General features: G+C 29.2%; 1 protein-coding gene across 1 annotated transcript in view; it reads right to left on the reverse strand.

Moving 5' to 3' along the window:
• Positions 1-687: 687 nt before the first annotated feature.
• Positions 688-24137, reverse strand: part of LOC118196489 (uncharacterized) — a 65364-nt gene continuing 41914 nt past the window's right edge. The window contains exons 9-10 of the mRNA XM_035367953.2: positions 21105-21291; positions 688-18668 (exon numbers count right to left, since the gene is read on the reverse strand). Coding sequence (XP_035223844.2) covers positions 17386-18668; positions 21105-21291 — 1470 coding nt within the window. The 3' untranslated portion in view covers positions 688-17385. The remainder of the gene's footprint in view (positions 18669-21104; positions 21292-24137) is intronic.

Here is a 24137-nt window from a genome sequence, read left to right on the forward strand (position 1 = left end):
GAAGAACCGAAGCTCTGCCGAAAAAGTAAGAATACAGTGATAAGCCTATTTATTTAACATTGAGTAAATCTCACTAAATTGGTGAGATATCGCAAAGCTGTCGATGGTTTTGGCGATTAAGATTGCCACCAAATTTGCAAGAACTCGTCAAACTTAGCGACATTTTGTTCGGTCCCTGTCTAACTGAAATGTCCCTGTGTAACTGAATAACTGTAATTGATGTTACTTAACCGTATCTGGCCCTCATATGCCTTGCAGTAATTTCGAGAAGTGGAAGGTACTAGAAATCTCTTAGCGGCCGGGAAAAAGCTATATAAGTCCGAGAAGAGCATCAGTTTCTGAATAGTAGTTGTTCAGATTTGAATTCGGAGTTTTGAGATAATCGTGTGAACTTCCCTCCATAGATTTGCTTTGGATTACGTTGTGTTCAACATTCTTAGTAGTCTGAAGTGTAACTACTGTCTGCGCTCTACGATACTATGAAGAGTTATACGAGTATTTTTGTGAAAAATTTCAGAACTGTGAAGTGTTCCTTTTGGTAAAATAAATGCTATGAAACTATCATAAATTGTGTGTGCATTCAATCTATTACAAACTGTTACACAAGCAACAATATGTACAGAAATGAGAGGTTTCTATTTTTAATTTTAAGATTTAAGATTTTAATATTTAAGAAAAACAAAATAATGAACATTTCAGAAGATTACTTTATTTTCAGCAATGATAAATACAATGATTGGCACTTTTATAGGTTCAACAAACAGAAGCTTTAGCAAAGTTTGATACAATAAATTGCAACTATTTCAATAATAAGGTGTACACATATAATTCTATATTAGATATTTCCCATTTTATTGGAATGTGCTATAAATAATAATTTTATTCAATATTTGATTAATGAATACAAAATTAATCATTCAATAGTATGGCATGTAACTGATACACAATTACTTCTGCAAAGTGTTGTAATATGTCATGGAAAAAATTGAATTTCAAATTACAAAGATAACTAACTGGCAGTTACTTATTGAATTCAAGTTAACAATTCTGTTATAAATGTATTGGACTTCAATAGGTAAATTATTCTCACAAAACTATGCCATAGAGAAGGGAAAATTATAGTTGTAGCCGGACAGTTTAATCATTTCAAGAACAACTACTTAATATTCTAAGGAAAAAAAAAAAAAAAGATTACTTTTCATTACAGTATTAAATATACTAATTCAATATATAAGAAATAAAGCTATTAGTACAAATTTTATATTATTTTACTACTAAATGCAATGATGTAATGAAGAACTAGACACTGAAATTTTACTAAGAATTAAATTAGTAATGACTTATTTTTGACACTTACGGATCATTCCTTTGGTTCAATAGATGGGAAAGAGCAGAATCACCCACTGCTTGGTGCATTTTTAAGAATTGCACAAACTCTGTATTCATGCACACATTGACCTATTTTCACTTTAAAAATCATCCTAGAATTGCACAAAAATGGCATTGTGCACTCCCTTGACTTTATCCATGTACACATCAACCTATTTTCACTTAAAAAGTCAAAGAAAATTGACAAAAATCCAATTCCTCTTACTCTTGTAAAAAGCACCAAACAAATAAGTGGGTGATTCTGCACTTTACACCAATAGACACATACAAAGCGAAATATGTAGTGGAATTTGTTCATAAGTTTTTTGGTTACTTTTGTTTGGTCAAGTTTTGTGCAAAATTGATATGCAATACCTTTATTGGGAAAAAAATATGTAATTATAAATACAATAGTTTCTCTATAGGGAAGCAAAAAGAAAAGTTACATAAATTACATTAAAATAAAACTGACATTTCACATTTGATATTCATATAATAGTATTAAAAGAAATTAAACTTGGACAGAACTGTGACTGGCAAGGCATATATTTTTTACTATATTCAGTTTGCTGAACCATGATGTTCATGATATTTATTTTTGACCATGTGTTTTTGACCATGTGTTATATTTATTTTTTACCATTATTTTGTTATTGAACCATGATGTTTAATTTATAATACAAATTTCATAGCAACTAGTATAATGAATAATTCTTTATGCTTATTTTCTTTTTGGTTAATGCTTTTAATTGTTATGTCTTCTGCCTCGATGGGTATAGTGGTTAGTGCTGCTGTCTGTTGTATTGCTCGTTGGGCTCAATTCCTGGAAAAGGCATGGATGTTTGTAAGCATATAGTGTCTGCGTGGCACGGAGGAACTCAAAATACACGGTGAGCCCAAAATCCTCTCAGATGGTTTGCTGATAGGGAGAAGAGGGTTGGGAGACTCTCAGACTGAATAATCAGAGTGCTCTCCATCAAAATTGGAACACAACTGGGAAAAGACATATTGTCACCTCAAGGAGTTCAAGGGCATGCTAATGACAGATACAATTTTGCACTCCTTGCCATGATAAAATTCACGGACTTCTTCTGATTAGGTCAGATAAGTGAGACAAACCACAGTCACAATAATTAGGTCAAAAACTATAACAATAATTATGTCCAAAACTAATCTACAAATGTCCTTTTTCAGATAGACTGTAATAGAATATTTTGCTATGCTTATAATATGAGGGATAAAGATTTTATCAAATTACTTAATTCTGATCAAATGCATAGAATACATAAAACTTTTTAAATCATAAGTCACATAATATACTTCAAATTTTCATATCAGAGGATACCTTATTTCACATTCAAAATAATGACTACCGAAAATCATTTGTCTCAGCAAAAATACATATTTCTTTTGCTCTGATGTGAAATGAAAGTTTGTAAAAGAAACAATACCCTTCATTATAACCAGGTAATTTTGGGCATAATTTGTAGCATGATTTAATATTAAGTTATGCAAAACCTTCGGTCACCATTTACAGTAAAATTATAAAATTTCAATTATCTGGGCTCCAAACATCTCACACTTCTTAGTCTTTCTAGGCAAAGTAACATAAGGGCACTATTAATTTATTTTCATATTTTTAATTTTATCAAGGATTTAAAAATGAGATTATTAATTTTATGACCTACAGAAATAAAAATTATTTAAATTGAATTCAAGTAATTAAAACAGATTTTATTGCTGAAAATAATAATGGTAATTTCATATATTTACCATTCAAAATACCATTGATGAAAAAGAAATAGATATTTAATATTTTGTTTTACAGAAATAAAAAAAGATATTTTTGAATTGTATAATCTTTACTGAAACAGAACATGTGAAAACTACTGCCAGAAAGAAAATAAAAAGGGGAAGAAAAAAAATTACATTACTTAATATTACAGTTACTACTTTGTCCTCTGCAGGTCATATAAGCAGCCAACAAAACAGAAAATTTAATTATCTGGATAAGATGTGGCCCAGTCAGTTATTTGTAATTTTACTGTACTTATATTAAATTTGTATTTTGCAAAGATACCTACTTTCCTTAATTTGTACTTTGGTATCATTACTTTTTTAAGGCATATTAAAAATGCCTGTTTTGTCTGAATCGATAAGTTTCATAAAATATAATTTGTAGAAAATATCATAAATCTGCTCAATAATGTAAAATATTTTTCATGCAGCTATTTGTATTAAAATACTGCTTACTCATATGTAATTCATTATTATATTACATCATTCAAAAAATGTAACAACACACATTATTAATTTCTTTATAAAATGGCAGCATGTTCATAAGATATGTATTTAAGCATAGGAACCCGTCATCAGGAAACTGATACTTTATGATCAGAGATTAAAAAGGTATTCTTGTTTCTATCTGTAATTCATAAATTTCATTAAAAAGAGTATTAGACCCAAGAAAAATTCTAGTATACTGTAGAATCCCCCCTCCTCCAAAAAAATTATGTTATTCCTATTTGTATATAGGAGGAAGGAAAAGTAAAAGGTATAAAAGTGGATTAGAACGTTTCCCTTATGCAACAAATAGTTTAATAACATAAATGAAATTCTGAGAAAATGATCAAAATATTAGAAAAAATTTAGAAAATATCACCAAACATTACCAGCCACATTCTTCTAAAAATGTTCAAAGGAAAACATAAAACAGTGATTAACAGCAGCAAATTTCTGAATCTGAAGGAGAGAGGGAGAAAACATTCAACAATCAGCCATTTACCATACTCATTCATATAGCCTCATACATAAGATGATCCTGCTTTTCTGAAGGTATTTTACATGGGAAGAAAAGAGCTTATTTTAATTGCCTTCGATATCTACGACCTTGATGTGTGTTGAAGATATTTTATAAAAAAGAAAATTAAACAGTCTAAAAATTACATGCCAGAAATAATATATTTTCTGTAACATAAAAGTTAAGGGGTAAGGTATAAACTATCTTTATACAGTTTTCATATGTAATAAAGCAGATATTTTCAAGTTCATTTTGAGACAAAAACAGTTTTGAATGCATTGGGTAATAAATATGGTACAGAGTTCAATAATATCATCAGAGTTCTGAATTATAATCACATCAAAGAGTGAATAAAAAAACAGTATATCTTTTTTTTTTCATATGCATAATAGACAATAAATGGTTTTGCAATTATAAATAATCAATTACATGTATATCTGAGCTGAAATAAAACTAATGTAATCCTTATATATTCTAAATAAGCAAAAATGCTATATTTAGGAAATTTTAGAGTTTAACATCAGTACTTTTACTGCGAAATGCAATATACAAAGAACTGAATATTAATCTTGTTAAAGTTTGCAGATTACTTTCAGTTATTCAAGCCCACAAATTACTTTCCTTTTAGGAACAGAAAATTATTCCAAATTGTTATTCCTTTTAAAAATTAATGACATTAAATCTGAATTGCAGGAATTTTCAGATACTAAAATACTACACCTCTCTCACTTCAAGAAACATGAAAATAAACTTGTTAAATATTGATTATACATAAAATATTCAGTACATTATTGGTTCACAAAATATTTCTAGACAGATTTAGCAAGGATATACAAACTTTTAAAATATGCTACAACACAAAAGTTTAGTACTACTATCCCACAAAAATAACAATATATATATATATATATATATATATATATTGTTATTTTTATATATATTATATATATTATATATATATATATATTATATATATAGATATCCATCTGTAAAAATTTTACTTCATTCAGTAATAATATGCTACTCATATTGCACACTACAGTCTAATAAATATTTTGATTTGACACAAAATTAACATATAATTAAAGCACACTATAATCTATGCCATAAAAATATTACATGAAAATGCTAACAAAAATGGTGATATATATATACTATACAAATAACAATAATAATATATTTAAAATGAAAATTATTGAGTTAACATGGATGGAAACAGTAGTGATTATTATGATCCCAGAGGAACTAAAATGCAGAACTATATTTTGTAAAGCACTCTATAAGAGTATTTTAAATATTACTATTTTAAATATTAAAAGATATCTACTCAAAGCTATGCAATATCATCTATATGTAAACAATAACTGTTTCAATTTCATTCATTATAGGCTAAACTAATACTGAGTTAGAAGATAAAATTCTCATTTATTCACTTTTATAGTAAATTAACTTTTTTTCTCATAAAATCTATTTAACTGGTATTTTCTAAAGTAGTACTAAATAGTTTTTTCCCATAAAACTATTTTTCTTCAACTACAAAAAACATCTTTCGTATTTGGGCAGATTCCGTGCTGATTTCAAATATTGCAATTCTCAACGTATAGTCAATACTAATTTTTAAAAATACCTCATAACAAACGCATGCAGAATAATGCATTATTTCTTCATAGAAGATACTATTAAGATACTATTAAGTATCTTCTATGAAGAAAAAAAAAATACAAGCATGTATATCCTAATTAGATCTACCTTTAAAATTTTAATTTTTGGAAATGTATATTCATTTACTTTTCACACAATTTAATATTACTAAAAATAAATGAGATAGCTTGCATTATGCATGGCAATACTTTGCTTTGTAAGTAAAAATTTACAGCATACTTAACCCTTTCGATCCTAATAGGCACATATGTCCCATAGATTAGATTTCATGATATATTGGGTAAAAAAAGCCCACTTTTAAATGGGTTTTTACATTTGCAGTGTTTTTAAAGAATTAGGGAACAAATATATGACTAAAGAAATCTGGCAACACCTTTAAATTGCAAATGGCACACTTAAGTTTTTGAGCATGCCAATTACTTAAATTTCGATTCATCTTTTTTTTTAAACAGTAAATACAACTATATCTAAGGCATGCTTAGTATGAAATAGTTCTTATTAAGTATTAATTTAACTTTTTTAATGTAATTTGAATAAATTCTCTTTGTGGGATATGTTGTCCCCATCAGTGATCAAATTAATACATACTGATATATTATGTTTGTAAAATATATGTGAAAATTTTTGCTACATATGAACTGGTGCATGTGGCAGAGTTTATGTTTTGTAATATTCATATTATATATTACCACATATTTTAGTTTTTTTTCTGAGAAAGGGTAATATCCTAGACCAGTGTGGTCCAACCTTTAGTTACCTAAGGGCCAACCAGACATTAGTATAGGAGAAAGAGGGCCAGTGACATTAAAGAAAGAAAATGAATTACATATAAATCACTAGTTTAATATATCTTAAGGAACGAAAGAAATTGCCGTCTGATGGACAGCTTTGCCAATGTCAGCGGTTTCCCGCTAAATCTGCTATTTTGTATTTGTATTCCCTGCAGCGCAGGTTCGCCAGCTAGTTCCCATCCTAGCGACTGTTTTATACTGCTTGTTTTTTACAAATACAGTTTATTCTGTTAATTATTATTTAAAGCAGTAAGGAGCTTTTGTTTTTCTAAATGATTAACTAACATTTTTTTCTCCAGTAAGAAGGGCAAGTGCCAACAAAATGAATAAGAGGGCCGCAGGTTGGACCACACTGTCCTAGACGACTGGGAAAAATAGTCCCAGTTGACAATATGATTGGGACATATTGCCCCAGGAGATTTCCAGGAAACGGAAAGTTAAAAATTTTAAACTCGTATTACACTTCTTTTAGTATGTCAACATTAAATTGAACTACTTTTCATAATTAAATTTTAATCGTGCAAAAGTCGGGTCAAAAGGTGTCAATCTGTCAAAATCAAATAAAGAGAAGAGAGAACTAAAAAATTTTCAATTTTGTGAATTTACATTTAGAAATAGATACATAATAATAAATAATCACTGAATTACATTACACATTATTTATATAAAACAAAACAATTATTACTATAAATGTAAGTTACTGATAATTAGTACTGAATTAAAAGTTACCAAAAAAAATATTAAGACAGAAAAAGGAATTTACACCATAAGCAAAATTAAAGTTTTGAATAAATTTAAAAACATCACAAAAAAATTGAAATTTAATTAAAATTTAGAACCTGTAGGTAGTAACAAATAAAAAGAATCTAATTATATATATTTATAGAGAGCTGTAATTAAATTCTATGCATGAATTTAATTAATTTATCTAACTCAAGTTTTATATTATATTTTTATCAATTATTTATGCTATGAATAATAGTATCTGTATGATTTTAATGAATTAATTTCTAACTGCAAAAGCATATAATACAAGTAAATGTGCTATCAGACTATTAGTTTGCTTTACATGTTATACTACACTTTGCTCTAGATTAAATCATTTTTCATAGATTTAACATATATTTTAAACTTTTGAATGAGAATATTATCACATTACTCAAAATTCTAAAACAAAATAAACATATATTTATTGAATTTTTTCTATTTAATATACGTAATACTATTATGAAAGGAAAATGAATAAATTGTGACCACAGGTTTATAGCAAGAATTAAAAAAATATGAAATATGAAACACAAAACTGCATAAAAACATAATTTTAAAAATACATATTTGAAAAAAATGCTCCCAGAAAAAATCCATGAAACTAAAATAATTTATATCGATATATAAAACATTTATGAATTTAAAATTACAACTGAGAGCTAAGTCACTTATCTAAATGTCATGATAAACATAACATTTACGAAATATAAACTTCTATATCACATAAACAGGAATCTTCAAAACCAATCCAAAACATCTAAACTCAACACAATCGGCAAGGTCAAATTGCATAGCTGTTTAAAAAGAAGAAAGAAGAAAGAAAAAATCTCATAACATTTTCTAACTAGTAATTAATAAAATTTAAGGGAAAAAAAAAAAAAAAAAACCATCAGCATGCCAATAAATCCAACAGCAATAACACAAAACTACACTTCTTCCTCAAAAGCATGCAGAATAATTTAAAGTAAAAATAATGTTTAAAAGAAACTTAAATTAATTGACAGCAGGGAAAAAAATCATTAAAAAAAGAGTTAAAATAAAATGATTTCATGACAGAATTTTAAAATATCAGTTAAAGGAAACAATTAAACAAGAAAGAAAATTGTCATGAAATCACACAAAACAATAAAAATATCACACTGCAAGAAATAACTAAATATGTTATTCTTTTTAGATCAAATTTTATCTAAATAATTATCTTAAACATATAGAACAAGCACAGAGTTTAGTAAAAAAGCCATTTTCTTTGCAACAACAGCATATGAATTAAAACTGGAAGCAGATCAAAAATGATAAGTTGTTTTAAGATGAATAGTGTTGTCATAATGGGGGGGGGGGAGAAGATAATTTTAACCTAATTCAGAGCAAATTAATAACTCATCCAAATTTCCTGACAGCTGGAACTATCTTTTGTGCCAGTTCAGGATTTTATTTTATTTTTTGTTTATTCTTCCCAAACAGCACATATTTAAAAAATTACTGTTTATTTTAAATAGTGCTGTATAATTAATTTTTATATAAAGGACACCTTCAAAATAGGAAACAAAAATTACCAAACTTTTATTAGACAAATATAAATATGATGTTTAAAGAATATTAAATTCAATATCAACATGCAATGTCAATCAATGTATTGTCATTGATCATAGTGCAACTTGCCTAGCCATGAGGTATTTGAGTGTGACATGTGGGAATCTCATGCAGGGGGGGGGAAATCACATTTACAGCCCATCTGTCCTGTTTTTTGGCAGGTAGCACAAAAGTCCATATATTAGATCATTACAGATTTTGAACTTTGTACTGTACTAAATTTATTTAAAAATATTTATATACATTTTGACCTTCCCTAATTATTAAAAACCACATTCTTATTATGATCTATAACTGCACATTAGCATCTGACTATATAATGTAACACCAGATTTTATGAAAAATTAGCAAGAATTCTGTAATACCTCATTGAAATATCTTAACTTGACTTAGTCCTTCTAGAATCATTCTCGAAAATTTTAATATAGCAACCATTAATCATAGTTGAAAGCTAACTGAATATTTTTTATAATTAATAAAATATTGTGTTTAATATTTTATTCTTCTTTAAAATTCATTAATATTCTCATAACGACAATACAAATTTAATATTTACTTATTATTTGTTTATTTAAAGATATTTCTTTAAAAAAAATTTGATATTAAATAAGGAAACATTTTAGTGGGAAATACAAAATTTACAGCATAGGTTTTTACAACAGCTCTCACAGCTTTACACTCAACTTTACACTGTATTAGAGCCCTCTATTTTTACAGTTAGCAGTAACAAGCTACACAACTCAACTAGTTTAGCAAATGGTTGTACAACTCAGAAATTCAAATATGTAGATCTGGGTAAGTTAAATTAAAACTTGCTATTTACTAGCCTTTTTATTATTATTTTTATCATCTTTTTTTTTATACATTTTGATTGTTGTATATATAGTTTATTTTAGGTTTACAAGCATAATTCCTGTTGGGGCAAGTTTCCAGTAGCTAAGAGTTTCTAAATTACTTTGGTTTTTTTATCTTAATTGCCTTTTAATTAATTTAACTCTAGTCATTTACTTGCCATCTTATCAAAATTCCACTGTTTATTTTTATATATTATTCCACTGTTAAATTTATTTTTTAGTAATACACAACATTTGATTCTACTTTTGGTTTTGAATTTTACTTTTACCCTTGCCTACATGGATGATGAAGCAGGAATTGAGTAATTGAAGAGTTAGGTTCGGAGGCAACTGCCCCTTGATAAGTCTGTCTCCTGCCTGCTCAACAATTATTTACTTATGCAATTTTTTGGAATAATATATTTTTTCATGGTTTTAGATACGTGCAATTAATTTACATATGCTCTTAGAATTTAAATATTGTAAATTAGTTCACAGCAATAATATTTTTTTTTTCATTTTTATTTCTTTGCAATTTCAATTTCTTAATTGGATTTTATATTTGCTTTATACGAATATTGAATATATGTTAAATTCAACTTTATATGAAACTGATTTAGAAATAACACTAATGAATTTTTCAGTAAAAATGAATCAAATTTTCCTATACCCAATACTGTTTACCAAGTTCAATACTTCAGATATGCACGGAATTCACCTAACAAATAAATATGATGTAATGATACACATAGGCATGAGCAATAACAGTTTAATATAAAACAAAATTAAAATATAATTTTTACAGTAACTAGATTCATTATGTATTGAAAGAGTTCATTTCCCCCCCTTAATCCTGACCGCAGCTTTGAGATAATGAAATTTTTATTTAATAACTTTCAATTTTAATTTACATTTGTTCGCTACTTTTATACCTTAAAATCATTATTACTATATACACACTTTGTCAGTATTTATATTCTTAAATATTTAAAACTAGCTGCTATGTGGCCAGGCTTCATCTGGCTTTTAAATGTACCAGAAAACAAACATCCTCTCAACAAACGTCCAGTATCCAAGAGAAACATTAAATTTAAAAATTTCTCAGAAATCATCACCCTTATTTTTGGAGTGGCAACAGTGCTGATTGATATCAGCAACAATGGCAAAAGTGATATATCAACAAGGGCTGTGTGCTATTGTTGCTGCCTGCCATGGATTTGATGAGATTTTATCAAAAAACATAAAATGGTACACTGGCTCTTGTTTGGATGCACCTATGTACCGAATTTTGTAGCTCTGGGTCTATTAGCTCATGTGCAGCACGAACAAAAGGCACACAGGCAGACTTCTTTTTATTACATGTAGAGATAATATCATTCCAATTAAGGTTCAGCTATAGCTGTAACAAACAAACAAAAACAAAAAAAAAAAAAAAAAAAAAAAAAAAAAAAAAAAAAAAACAAAAAAAAAAAAAAAAAAATTAGTAAAATTTTGTCTAACTTTGTTACAGATATTTGCAAGAATTTCCCTCCAGACACACCCTTGTTTAGATGGCCACACACAAGGAAAAAAAGTTTCAATAGCGTGTTTTCTTTTAGTTCTCACGTTTCGTAAAAGATAAATAAACAATTATTGAATGCAATTACCTTCACGTATAAGATGCAGGTAACTTTTTTGAGACCAAATTTAGGAAAAAAAAGTGCGTCTTATATGCCATTAAATACCTAATAACCTATCATCATCATAAGCTTCTTGTCCTTAATATTTCTACTTTGATATATGATCCAGATTAACAGATTTAATTATTCATGGATTATTTAATTGCATCTTATATCAAAATATGAAAAATATATCACTATTCAGTTTTTTTATTTTTAATTTTGAGTCATAAAATTTATTAGTGCTATAATAGCAAAGGCAGGAAAGTTTCAAAATGGTATATTTTCAATAAACTTTCTATTCTTATAAGGAGTTCTGAGGTATAAATTATTCATAAAATTACAAAATATGTAAACCTTAAATAAAAAATTAGGACTATGATAGACTAAAAATTTTTACAGCATCTACATAAAAAGCTTTTCTTTCTTTCTTTTTTAAGAAACATCATATATATATCACAAGTAGATATATCAGATGTGTTAAAAAATAGTGGAAACTTTTTAAAAATGGGATATCTTTCTGTGAGACAACATTTATACATTTTGATGTATGTTCACTTATAGCAATGAAAGTATACCAATTAATACAGGATAAAAAATAGGAAGAATTAAAATTTTACTATGCTAATTTATACATTTAAGATTAAAAATAAACACACTATTGCTTAAAACCTAATGACTGCAAAAATATGATTCGGATTAAAATTATCTAAGGGAAAAAAAAAAATCTGAACACCTTTCAGATTTTACATTATGCCCAAAGGGGCAATTTTTTTAATATTTTATGTGCTACCTTTATTTATTAAATATCATGTTCTTTGCACTTAAACAAGAAAATTCAGTTCAACAGCAATATTGAAAAATAATTTTAAAATGAGCATAACTTTAGAATTTCTGATACACAATTTCGCACGCTGGAGATAATTTTTTTTTAATACAATGTAGCCATTGCTTGCTTTTAAATTGTCTATGTCAATCAAAAATTTTAAAGCATTACAAAATATGAAATCGATAATAAAACAAATTTCTAATTCCAAATTTGGGCTTCTAGATGCTCATTTCGTTATTCAAAATTTGATGGCTCTAGGTACCGTTGTTTTATCGCAATGCTAGAAACATACATACACTTATGCAGATTCTTCATTATAATTTCTTTAAATATAACACAGGGCTTTAATATTTGGTGGCAATAATATGAAAAATGAACTGTCATTTATAGTGAATCAGCGCAAAATGACGAAATGAAATTAATAGCCCTTCTGGGCTAATGCCCTTTGCACTAATAAACACTTGCTGCCAAGAAAAACGGGTAGAGAAATCATACGCTTTGAGGGCTCAAACACAGACAGATGTTCAGATTCACCTCAATTCCAAAGTTCCTATACAATAACTTTAGAGTTTCAATTACTATGCAAAAACTTAAAAATGTGAACAAAAAAAAAAAAAAAAAAAAAAAAAAAAAAAAAAAAAAAAAAAAAAATTCTGCAAATTCAGAGTGGATAACATGCAGTAAAAACAAAAATTTATTCTTAACTTTATTTGCTTTGCATTAGTTAGGGATATTTCATTAAATGCTAAATCACATAAATTATGAACACTACTGAGTATTATAAAGCAAATATCCTAAAATTTACAGCAAAAAATTGCTACTACAGGATGAGAATTCTAATTTGTTCAAAATACATTAAAGGAAAATTATTATTAAATTTAAAAACAGTACAAGTGAGCAAACTATTTTTATTACCATTAAACTAATTATTACCGCATAAATCTTTATTACTAGCAGCTTACAAAACAAATTCAATAATTAAACCACACTGAATGATATAAATTAAACTGGTACTTACATATTACTCCATCAGCCATGAAACTTGGCCAACATCAAATCATGAAAGGTGACAGAGATATTATCAAAGTCTGGCCAATTGTTTCTGCAGAATTCTGAAGGAAATGGCATTTCTTCATTCAATAAACAATCAGTATTTGACCCGCTTCATTTTTTGCATTTCATGAAAAGGCTTTCATGAATTTCTACAATTTAGTTCAGCCCTCTAATTTTACTGCAATTTCTGTTCAGAACACAATGAATACAAATGCTTCGCAGATAATTCTTTCAAATCTATTACCACTTTGTTAGCCATATTCAGCAGCCATATCATGTATATTAATACACACTTCTTTGGATGGAAGGTTTCCATAACTTTGGAAATAATTTACTACTTGCTGTTTTGTAAAAGGCAGGTCCCAAACTCCCCATAATTTTTTTTCTTCCAAAGTGCAAGAAAAAAAATTACAGCAATAACAAGTAATTTATATTCTTTTTTAATTTATATCCTTCTTCATAAAAACAAAAACGGCTTATTGAGAATCAATCAGGGTTACACCAAATGAAAGTGCAGATGCTGTGAGTGCGTTGCTATGCTACACTTTTCCATAAATGGCACTAAACTGTACTGCTTGGCGACAGTCTCACGGTCAATGGAATAATATGCAAGTAAATTATTAATACACCTTATTTTTAATAAAACTAACAATTAATAATTATCTTTGATGGCAAAACTAATGTGGAAATGTATTCATAATAAAAAATGCTTACTTGTTAAGGCCTAGTAACATAAATCAATAGCACCACTATTGATAAAACAATAAACAATTTTTTTTCAATTTTTTTTTTTAATAAAAGAACTAAAACGTCCTAAACATATAGCACATAACAAATACAAGCAAGAAAAGTCCCAAATTTGTACAACACTAATAACATACATCCATACCATTTATAACCACAGATTATTTTTCTAAGGCACATCTAGAATACTAGTTAATTATTTTGGCACAGTTATGAAAATTTGTCGTGTTAAGATTAAAAACACTCATCATGCTTTAACTACGCTTGTCAGTACTACAACAAAACAAACATAAAATGCACCACTATCTATTAAATTATATGGACCATTTATAGTACTTCAATAAGATCCCTTTCTATGCTTTACATTTATTCAGTATTTACCTATTATAACATGAAACAAAAGTTTTAGAAAAATAATCCTATTAAAAAAAGGAAAATATTTTTAAAAATTGATTTTTCCAGAAATTTTAAATAAGTATTAAAAATAAAGTAAATGGCAATCACTTTATACACTTCACAAAAGTTGAAGTAAATAACAGAAAGAATTCAGATTAATTGTCAATATAAAATTAATATCATTATAAGATTTACATACTGCAGTAACTAAGAAAAATAAATATTACTTTGATAACTTAAGCTCTTATTAGTACAGAAAAACTAAATAAGATTTCCATACCATACAAATCATTATGTAAAGGCACTATTATGAGCAAATGTGATACACAAGTTTAATTTAAAGCACTGTTTTGGCAAAAAATAATTATGTTATTTTTTATGTTATTTAAAACATATCATAAAAATTAAATTATGAATTCTTAAACCTGAAAGGAAAAGATAAAGTATAAGTAATTTAAAAATTCAAAGAAAACTAAAACTCGGATAAATAAAAGATGAAAAATTAAAGCATTGTTTTTATTTATACAGCAGTGCATAATCAGAAAATAAAGTTTATTATAGTTATCATTATAGTTTTATGATCTCAAACGCTATCCTATCTGGCAATCTGCCAAAAAACACACACTCATCCCAAAAGGGGCGTTATTACTTGCTGGGACATGAAAGGAAGAGATTCTTCAGGAAGAGATACCCTGGGAGGGAAAGAAAGTCCCTATCCTTTCACACTATTTTGAGAATAATTCGGTTCACATGGCACACACGTGTTTGCGGTCAAAAGGGAAAAAAATTACACAGCTTTTAAGATTCTTATACAAAATCCCACCTTGAAGCATATTTCTCTCTATCCTTTTTTTAAAACGTCTTAAAAGCTACAAATAGAGACATTTAAGCCAATACACTGCCATTAATTTTAGTAATTGAAAGTAAAAATATGCTCATGATACAAATTTCCAAAAATAAAAATAATACAAAAGGAACAAAACTATTTATACTGAAAATATGCATTAATATTTATTACTTTCACTACTGTACTAAAAAAATTTTATTGTCTTCCAACTAAAAATTTCCAGAAATGTCTTAATAGGTAATCCAATTAAATACTGAAAAGTTCCACTCTGCATATTTTATTTTTGCAGATGGTTTGGCTGGAACAGAGTTTTTATGTATTTTTTCACATGAAATGTCAATTCTTTATCTACTTAATTAAAAAAATTAAATTATGAATTCATTAAAAATTCAGTTATTCATTAAAAAAAAAGAAAGTTAAAGGAATAATTTAAAGAAAAAGTTTATAAGAAATTTTCATGATTAAAACTTAACAGAAATAAATATTACTGCAAAATTTTTTTTTCAATAAGTATATAATTATAATACTTATTTATATGAAACAATGTTTGACTTCATGACTATTTTTGATAAGCTATGATTACCCATATCCACTTCCTGAAAAGTTGCCAACCCTTGGTGACTAATATTTTGCTAGACTAGGGCACGAAATACAACAAACATTTTCAAAAATAACTGCACATTCAGAAATACGTAAAACAACAACCAATTAGCACAAACTTAAAAACAGACGAAATATCCATAATAAAAGATTTACCCTTTTTATCGCTGTTTTGTCCATGCATATAGCGATCTGTTTTAGCTTTAAAAAAAGAATCACAGAACTGCAGAAACTCATGACGGTGCACAAGGTACTGCATACACTGTCATTCTTCCCATACACACAGTGATATTTTTTTTAATCCACTGGCAAACTCTATAGTCCCATTCAAATTTCTCACAAGGTGGGAGAAAATCTACCCAATGCACACATGCATATCTGGGTTTTTAGTATGAATACATTTTGGTGATGTTAGAGGTTGCCTATTCCGGTGACAAAAAAAAACTGCTTCATGAATACTTTTCAGGAAGATGCAGATAAACAGAAAGTCTCCTACTGGTTTTATATGGTTAAGAATATTAATATATGTAATTCTGGAAATTTAAATTTCTTGAAGTTGTTTTATATAACACATGCAATACAAATCTTTCACATATTGCAAAGATGCAGTAATTAAATGAAAGTGCACATTTACATATAAAACAACAGCATGCCAGATGATGACAATAATCTTACTAAACTTACATATTTATTTAAGGAATGCACTAGGGAAAAATACAGATGAATTTTTACAATATCCACTTCAGACACTTCAAATGAACAATGCAACTAAAAACTCATCAATATTAAAAAAAAAAAAAAAAAAAAAAAAAAAAATGCTTCAGGTATTGTAAAGCATCATACATAGTCAAAGCATCACAAATATTTACATACTGCACCATATTAATTAAGAAAAAGTAGTTCATACATGTATATTAATACTGAAGCAATTAAGAAATTTTTTAAAAAACATATGAAAAATTCACTATATTAAGAGCTGTACCACTGTAACGATTTACATATAAAGCAACAGCATGCCAGATGATCTCATTTAAAATATGCCAAAAAATAACAAAACAAAATGCACAGTGCTGTAAAAATAAACTTGCATATCATATCTACTCCATTTTCTTTAGTGTAGCACAGTAACTCTACAATCACACATATTTTGATCTCTCTCATTGATTTTCAAAATAAAAATCTTTCTCTTTCTATAGTAATAGACTACTTACTAAAATAAATACTACTATTAATTTACATGTAAAATACCAGTTCCAAAATTCTATATTCTGTCAGAATATCATATTCCTTCTGCTCCTATCAAAATACTTCACATTAATAATAAAAAGTATATTATTAAGAACAAGATAAAGAAATAAAATTTCAATTAAAATAACAAAAAGTGTTGCAACAAATAAAATAATTACAAGAAAGCACAGAAAACACACAACTTGGCTCTAGAATATATTACAAGGAAGTTAAACTAGTTATGCTAGAATTTGAAGTTTTATCATAATCACCATCACATATATCCTGTTTAGACTTTTCAGATTTACCTGACACAAATAAAACAGTGCTATTAGCAGTATGAATGGGCAGACTTTGACTATTCAAGTTTTTATAATTTTGATCAGAATGACCATTAGAAGAATCATTATCTTTATGCACTCTTTCGTATCCTGGATCTGTGTCACTATCTGACCGCTGAACTGTTTCATAGCCATGATCAACTATGTCTGAGCTTTTATTTTGCACACGTTCATAACCAGGATCAGTTGCATCACTTCCTGTCCTAAGTACCTTTTTTATCTTTTCATACCCAGGATCGGCTGCATCACTCTCAGATCGATGCACTTTTTTCACTCGTTCATAATCTGGTTCTCTACTGTCATCTAATTTAACTACGGTGTAGTCTGAATTTGAATCACTGTCTTCAAAATTTCCTGAAATCCTCACCGGTTCATAACCTGGATCGTTTTCAGAGGTGGACTGAGCCACACATTCATATCCAGGATCAAGAGAGTCATCATCCTCGACTGAGTCCTTAACAATTTCATATCCAGGGTAATTTGAATCCCTCTGATGATTTACATCTGAATGACGAAAATCATCGTATCCAGTTTCTGTGTCCACTGCACTTGCTTCTTCTTTAATTTTTTCATAACAAGAATCACCAGAATTATTTTCCTCATTGTATATTCTTTCATAATCTGGCTCCTCTAGATCTTTATTTGAAACAGATAATGAACTATGAGTGCTACTACAAAATACTCTATTCTCATTTATGATATCAGGAAGGTTGGGATCAGCAGAATGTCTACGGATATGTTGAGAATGACTTGGTAAAAGGACACCAAGAGAAGCTGCTTGTAGTCTTCCTGCAATGGGAGGAGGAGCAGGTGGAGTTGTTGAAGCCCATGGAGATGGTGGTGGAGTCATACATTCAGCACCTTCTGTCGAGTATGCAATGTGACTTGGATGAGAAAAATAATCATCAGAATCAGAAATATTTATAGTCATATCAACTCTTTTTTTGCGCACTTTTGCATACAAGTCTTCCACTTTTTTGCGCTTTTCATCTGTAGTTACTAGACTAGCACCTTCAGCTATATGAATGGTCTTTCGCTGTTTATTACTTTTTTCTACAGTAGAATAGAGAGAGGTAGAAGGATTACGAAGAACTGGAGGAGATGAAGGTTCTCCTGGATTTGAAATACAGCTACCAAAAGATGATGTTGAAACTGAGGAAGCTGCAAAGATTTCAAAATATCAATTTCATTCCTTAGAAGCAGCAAAAGATGCATTATGATAAATAATTACTTAATGTTTTGTGGAACCATACACTGATGTAAAACAAAATTTAAATACAAATATTAACTAATAAGATATTAGTGAAGGCTTCATAAAAAGTTCCAGAAAATATATACAACAGATTAAGGCCCTTCAGATCATGTAAAATTACAAAAGAAAAATTATGCTCAGACTTCACTGGAGTACTGTGCTTTTTACAGATGAGATTCAACCTGGGCACTGATTCTCAGCGTACCTTGTCTGGAAAGAGACTGGAACACAATACTACCTCACCCCTTTATTAGGGAAAAGGGTTTGTTCATTATGTACTCTAATCTCCCAGTATGGTTCTTCTAAAACACCACACTGAAAGAGATAAGGTTTAAATTATGAAAAGCTATGGATAATTTAATGGGCCAGCTGTACTCTATTTCCAAAGAGGCTTTAACCCTTTCAGGACGGGCATCCCATATACGCATTCCCTAAGAACGTCTCTTGGTGGTGGTGGTGAGGAGGCAAAGCATAAACAGAGGTAGGCTCTTTAAATCGCCGCGTGCTAATATAAATATTTGCGCGTCTGATTTATATTCAATTCCTTTTTTTATTCTATTCTTTTCCTCTATTATATATGGTCTTTTAGGGTTACTATGTGGAATTCTATTATGTTTAGCATTGCCTTCAGATATATTTCCGTTTCTTCTCTTTTTATTTCGGAAAGCCTCACCTCCAGTCTATTATGGTGGGAAGGCGCTATTTATCAGAGGAATAATACCCTTGTATGGTTAATGAATCATTTACTAACGCAGATGAGAGTGATGATTCTTTTTCTAAAGAGTTAGAAAGTGATACTTTTTCTAAGAGTTTGATACTTCTCTGTGCTTCGAGATTTACCACAGTCTTCATTTTAAATTTTGTTACTTCTTACTATAAATAGTCTTAATCGTATTGTTTTATTAATTTTAAACTTTATTGATGGATTTTATCAATTAAAACTTTGGAATAGTTTGAATAGCGCTTCCGAAAATTATTTTACAAGATAAGGAAATTTTTAAGTATATTTTCATGTAAAATAAAGAAAAAAACGCTATTAAGTGCTAATTTTAACATATATACTCAAGCAATAATCTAAAATTATACCAAAAATCACGATGCTAGAAGTAAAACTTTTTTTTTTCTGATTTTATATATATATATATATATAAAATTAGGTTTAGCGATGCAAAACCTCCGTCCTGTATGGTGACTGCCTTCGATTCCCTTCCCTTTGTTTAAGACACCCGCACGAGCGTCTTAAACAAAGGTGCGCCGTCGCGAAAAGGTTACATTAATGCTTTCAACAATGGGGGGAACTGACAACTGAGAAAAGTGTGTTCTCTTCCATAAAGTCTAATTTTGAAAGTGATTAGGATATCAGATTTTTAGGCACTTTTCCTGGCCAAAATTGGATATATTTTTAACAGATCTTTAGGCATATTTTTAAAATTTAAAGTAAATCAAAAACCAAAATACATACAAAATTCCAGTAGTTAAACCAAAGTAAAAACATATTTTTAAACATTTATTTAAAATAAACTATGACTCGAATATAGGTATAATGTTTTACTTATATATCATCTTTTGCTTTTTCTAGCCCAAAGTTCTGAATATTTTTTCTCAAGGTGTTCAAAAAGCGAGGTTCCCTAAATTTTAAAATGAATTCATCCACATAGTGATTGCTTTCATCTTACTAACAGATTTACTCATGGATTTTGGTTGCATGGACTCTGACTGGTGGAGAAAAAATATGACCTTCATGAATATGGTGATACCTAACAAGTCTTGATAGTCTGACGATTATTACAAGTGAAAAGACAGTAATGAAGATGATAACAATGGTGACAACTTGTAAGCTGTAGTAAGATAAAATAGATAACAGATTCAGCAGCATTTGTGTTTATGGGCTAGGGAGTAGCAATGGACAAAAAATAAGATCAGGGAAGAAGACCTGAAGATACTTTATTAGAGATTGTAATGTTAATATTACCATGCATTATTATTACAATGTAGTTTTTTTTTAAATAATTAATATTGTGATAGTTACTGGTAGTTTATCCATGAATACTGTTCATTTGCTATGTTCTTACTGTAACTTATTCCTTCAAAAATTAAATTATTTGCATAATTTTCTCCTCGTAATTTTCATACAATAAAATTAGCAAAAAAAGCAGGGACATGAGAGTAAATAGAGTATGTGCATATGAAACTACATAAACACAGAATTCAGAAAGAAATTAAGTAATTTTATCATCTAGAATCTATGTACCACTTTTATTTTATTTTACCAATCATATACATCCAATAATGAAAACTGAAGTAGAACAGTTAACAAACATACCATTTCTTAAAATTATATTTACCTTGCCTACTATGAGCATGAGCAACTGATTTAAGGCTTTCCACTGTAGGAGGCACCGGTGGGAGTTCGCGTGGTTCAATATGTGCGTAAGTTATGGACGAAGACCCAGAATCATGGCCTGAGCCAATTTCTGCATACATTTGTTCTTCTTCAGGAACTGCATAATGATCTTCAGATACATCAGAATTCTGTAAAAATATAAATACCAATGAAATACTATAAATGCAAGGTCATGCTATGCAGTATCATTAAAAAAAAAGCAAGCACAATAATTTCAAAGGTACATCAACTTACAAACCACTTAGCAAGTAAACTATCTGAGATATAAACTTTTTTTACAGTCCATGTTGATATCTTGATACGAATTCATACTTAAGATATAGATTTTTTGGCCTGTGTAAATTATTCTCGAGATATGAACTATTGTGATATTTTAACATTACAGTACATGCTTTCTAATATTGGAAAACGGATTTGTAAAATATTTCTTAGTGTTTGTAACATTTTATTTAGTTTCATAAGAAGTGCATATTTCATTTATTCCTTGAAAATGAATATGAATAAATAAACTAAACTCTGGCGCAACAGCCCTAGTGGGCCAAGGCCAGCAGAGTCCCGAAATCTGATTTCTTGACCGTGGGACCCGGGTTGCGTAAGCATATGCCCTGAATAAGTGGTCAGCTTGTTGCAGGACCCCCAGTGTTTAATCCCAAGCAAACTTGGTACTTATTTTATCGACCCAAGGGATGAAATGCTGAGTCGACCTTGCCCAGCCCGGGGATTGAACCCCAGACCTGTGGTGCTGCTGCACGATGCGCCACCCAGCCACTGCGCCAAATATGAATATATAACAATTGGAAAGCTTGCTCATGAACTTTTGAAGAACTGTTTTGTAAAATAAAATCATATGTTAAAAAGCCACAGTTAAGAAACTACAGTTTCCAATGCAAGTGAATTCATCATTCATTATTCTCTGCAATATTCAGTTAGAGATGAATTTTTATTAGTAATAATTCTATACAGTCAAAAGTCGTTAATCCGGACTTGTCGGGCGATTCCGGATTACAAATCATCAGTTTAAATCTCGTAAAATGGCATGCAGAAATTCTAAAATTAAAAATATGAAACCGTAATTTATGAAATAAAGAACAATTATGATCAAAAGGGTATCAAAATTTACAAAAAAAAAAAAGCTTAATATTTATTTGTTTATTTTATTAAACATTTCTTTCAATGTAAGTTGTTTAAGTTGCTTCGTTTTATGTGATAATACTTTCTCTTTAATTCTATAAACAAACATAATTTCTTGTTCAGTTACAAAGTTCCTCTGTTCAAGTCCCGTAATTGCTGTGCCGAGAATACCGACTAACTTGTCAATCGAAATTTTTTCGTTTTCACTAACCTCTCTGTCACCTTCTTCATGTCTTTATCCATTTTTTGCAGCAATTCCACTTTTTGTTTGATGGACATCGAAACATACTTTCGTTTTGTAGATCCTTTGGGAGCTCCAGCATCGGAAATTCTATTTGACATAATTGAAAGTTCAAGTTTACTTTTATAAAATTGCTCTTACAGTCTGCAAAAAATAATAAGCCGGATCCAATTCGAAGATTAAGGAACAATGCAATCATCAACATTAACTGAAATAGATAATTAGATAATTTTAGCTTATACCATCCGTTATACATAAAGCGCGCACGCGAAAACGTATTCTGCGCATGCGCACACGCATATGTGCAGTCGTAAAGGTCTTACACGCGCGTGTAAACGCCTATGCGCATGTGTCAACGCGGCGCATGCACAGAAAGTTTTTAGCCTTGAGGTCCGGATTATAGATCATTCCGGATTATGGGTGTCCGAATTAATAACTTTTGACTGTATATGCAAAATGAATTAACTGAAATCAAAAATTCACTTCATATCACTTCATTTTAATCCTGGTCGCTGCACCTTGAATTTCTACACAGCCCACCAGCAGCTGAGCAGTAAAGTTGCTGGACACCGGTATTTGATGCAGGTTCAGATCCCAGCAAACAGACATAATAGTTTTTATGGTTTTCTCATGTTTCCCCATTCCACGTTAATGTAACATGGATATGAGACATTTCCCTTAAAAGTCCCCCATGAAGGCTTCTTTCAATGTAGATGAATAGCCTTTGGGATGATTTGCCTTAATCGATTAACCTGAACCTGCTTTTCTAAAAAGTATAGGTTGTTTAACTTCAAATTATATATATATGTTACTGTAAAATCCCAAAGTATGGTGAATCCTAGGTTTTACTTGTAAAACTATAATGGTTAAATTTTCACTTTAACCAAATTAGCATTTAACCAAAATGGCTTGGTAAAAGTCCGAAGTATGCCTTAATATGATTCCTTTTTGAACTTTTGCCAAGCCTTTGCAGTAAAACCTAGGAGTTACCAACGCCTTCCAGTAAAAGGTTGAAACCAGGGATTACTTATGATAAGATTTTCCATTCACAGATATATAGCATACAGTGTGTCCTAAAAAAGTTAAAAAGCACATTTAACTTTTTAACATGTTGCCATGCGCATTTTACTTGGTTCGCCCATGGCGCCAACATGAATTTTTTATTATTCGACTCATACTATGCTGAAATATTATATACAGAAGATAAGGTGAGTTATGTAATCATTAAATTAAAAATTAAAAATTTATCTGTATCGATATTTACTCTAATTGTATATTTTTACTGTTGGTCGCGTCGCTGGTAGCCCCACGGCGCTGTAGCCAAGTTGAGTGCCGGCCAGCAGTGACCCCCATGGCAGACAACGTGTTAATTGATAATATAAATTGTAAAAGTGATGAAAATAAGGTATGATTTAAGATTATGCCGATGAAACTATCTTACAATTAAGACACAATAACATGCTGAACAAATACTAATTCAGAAGTCAAACAACAAAAATTAGCGTTATAGTTTCAAATTTTCACAGGACTAGTTTTGATGGTTTTACTGAACCACCATCCTCAGCTGCAAAAGCGCAAATGAACAAGATAGGATATAATGAT

Source organism: Stegodyphus dumicola, chromosome 4 (assembly GCF_044657685.1).
Source record: "Stegodyphus dumicola isolate Sdum_Otavi_A_Nest chromosome 4, ASM4465768v1".
In the NCBI taxonomy this organism is placed as follows: domain Eukaryota; kingdom Metazoa; phylum Arthropoda; class Arachnida; order Araneae; family Eresidae; genus Stegodyphus; species Stegodyphus dumicola.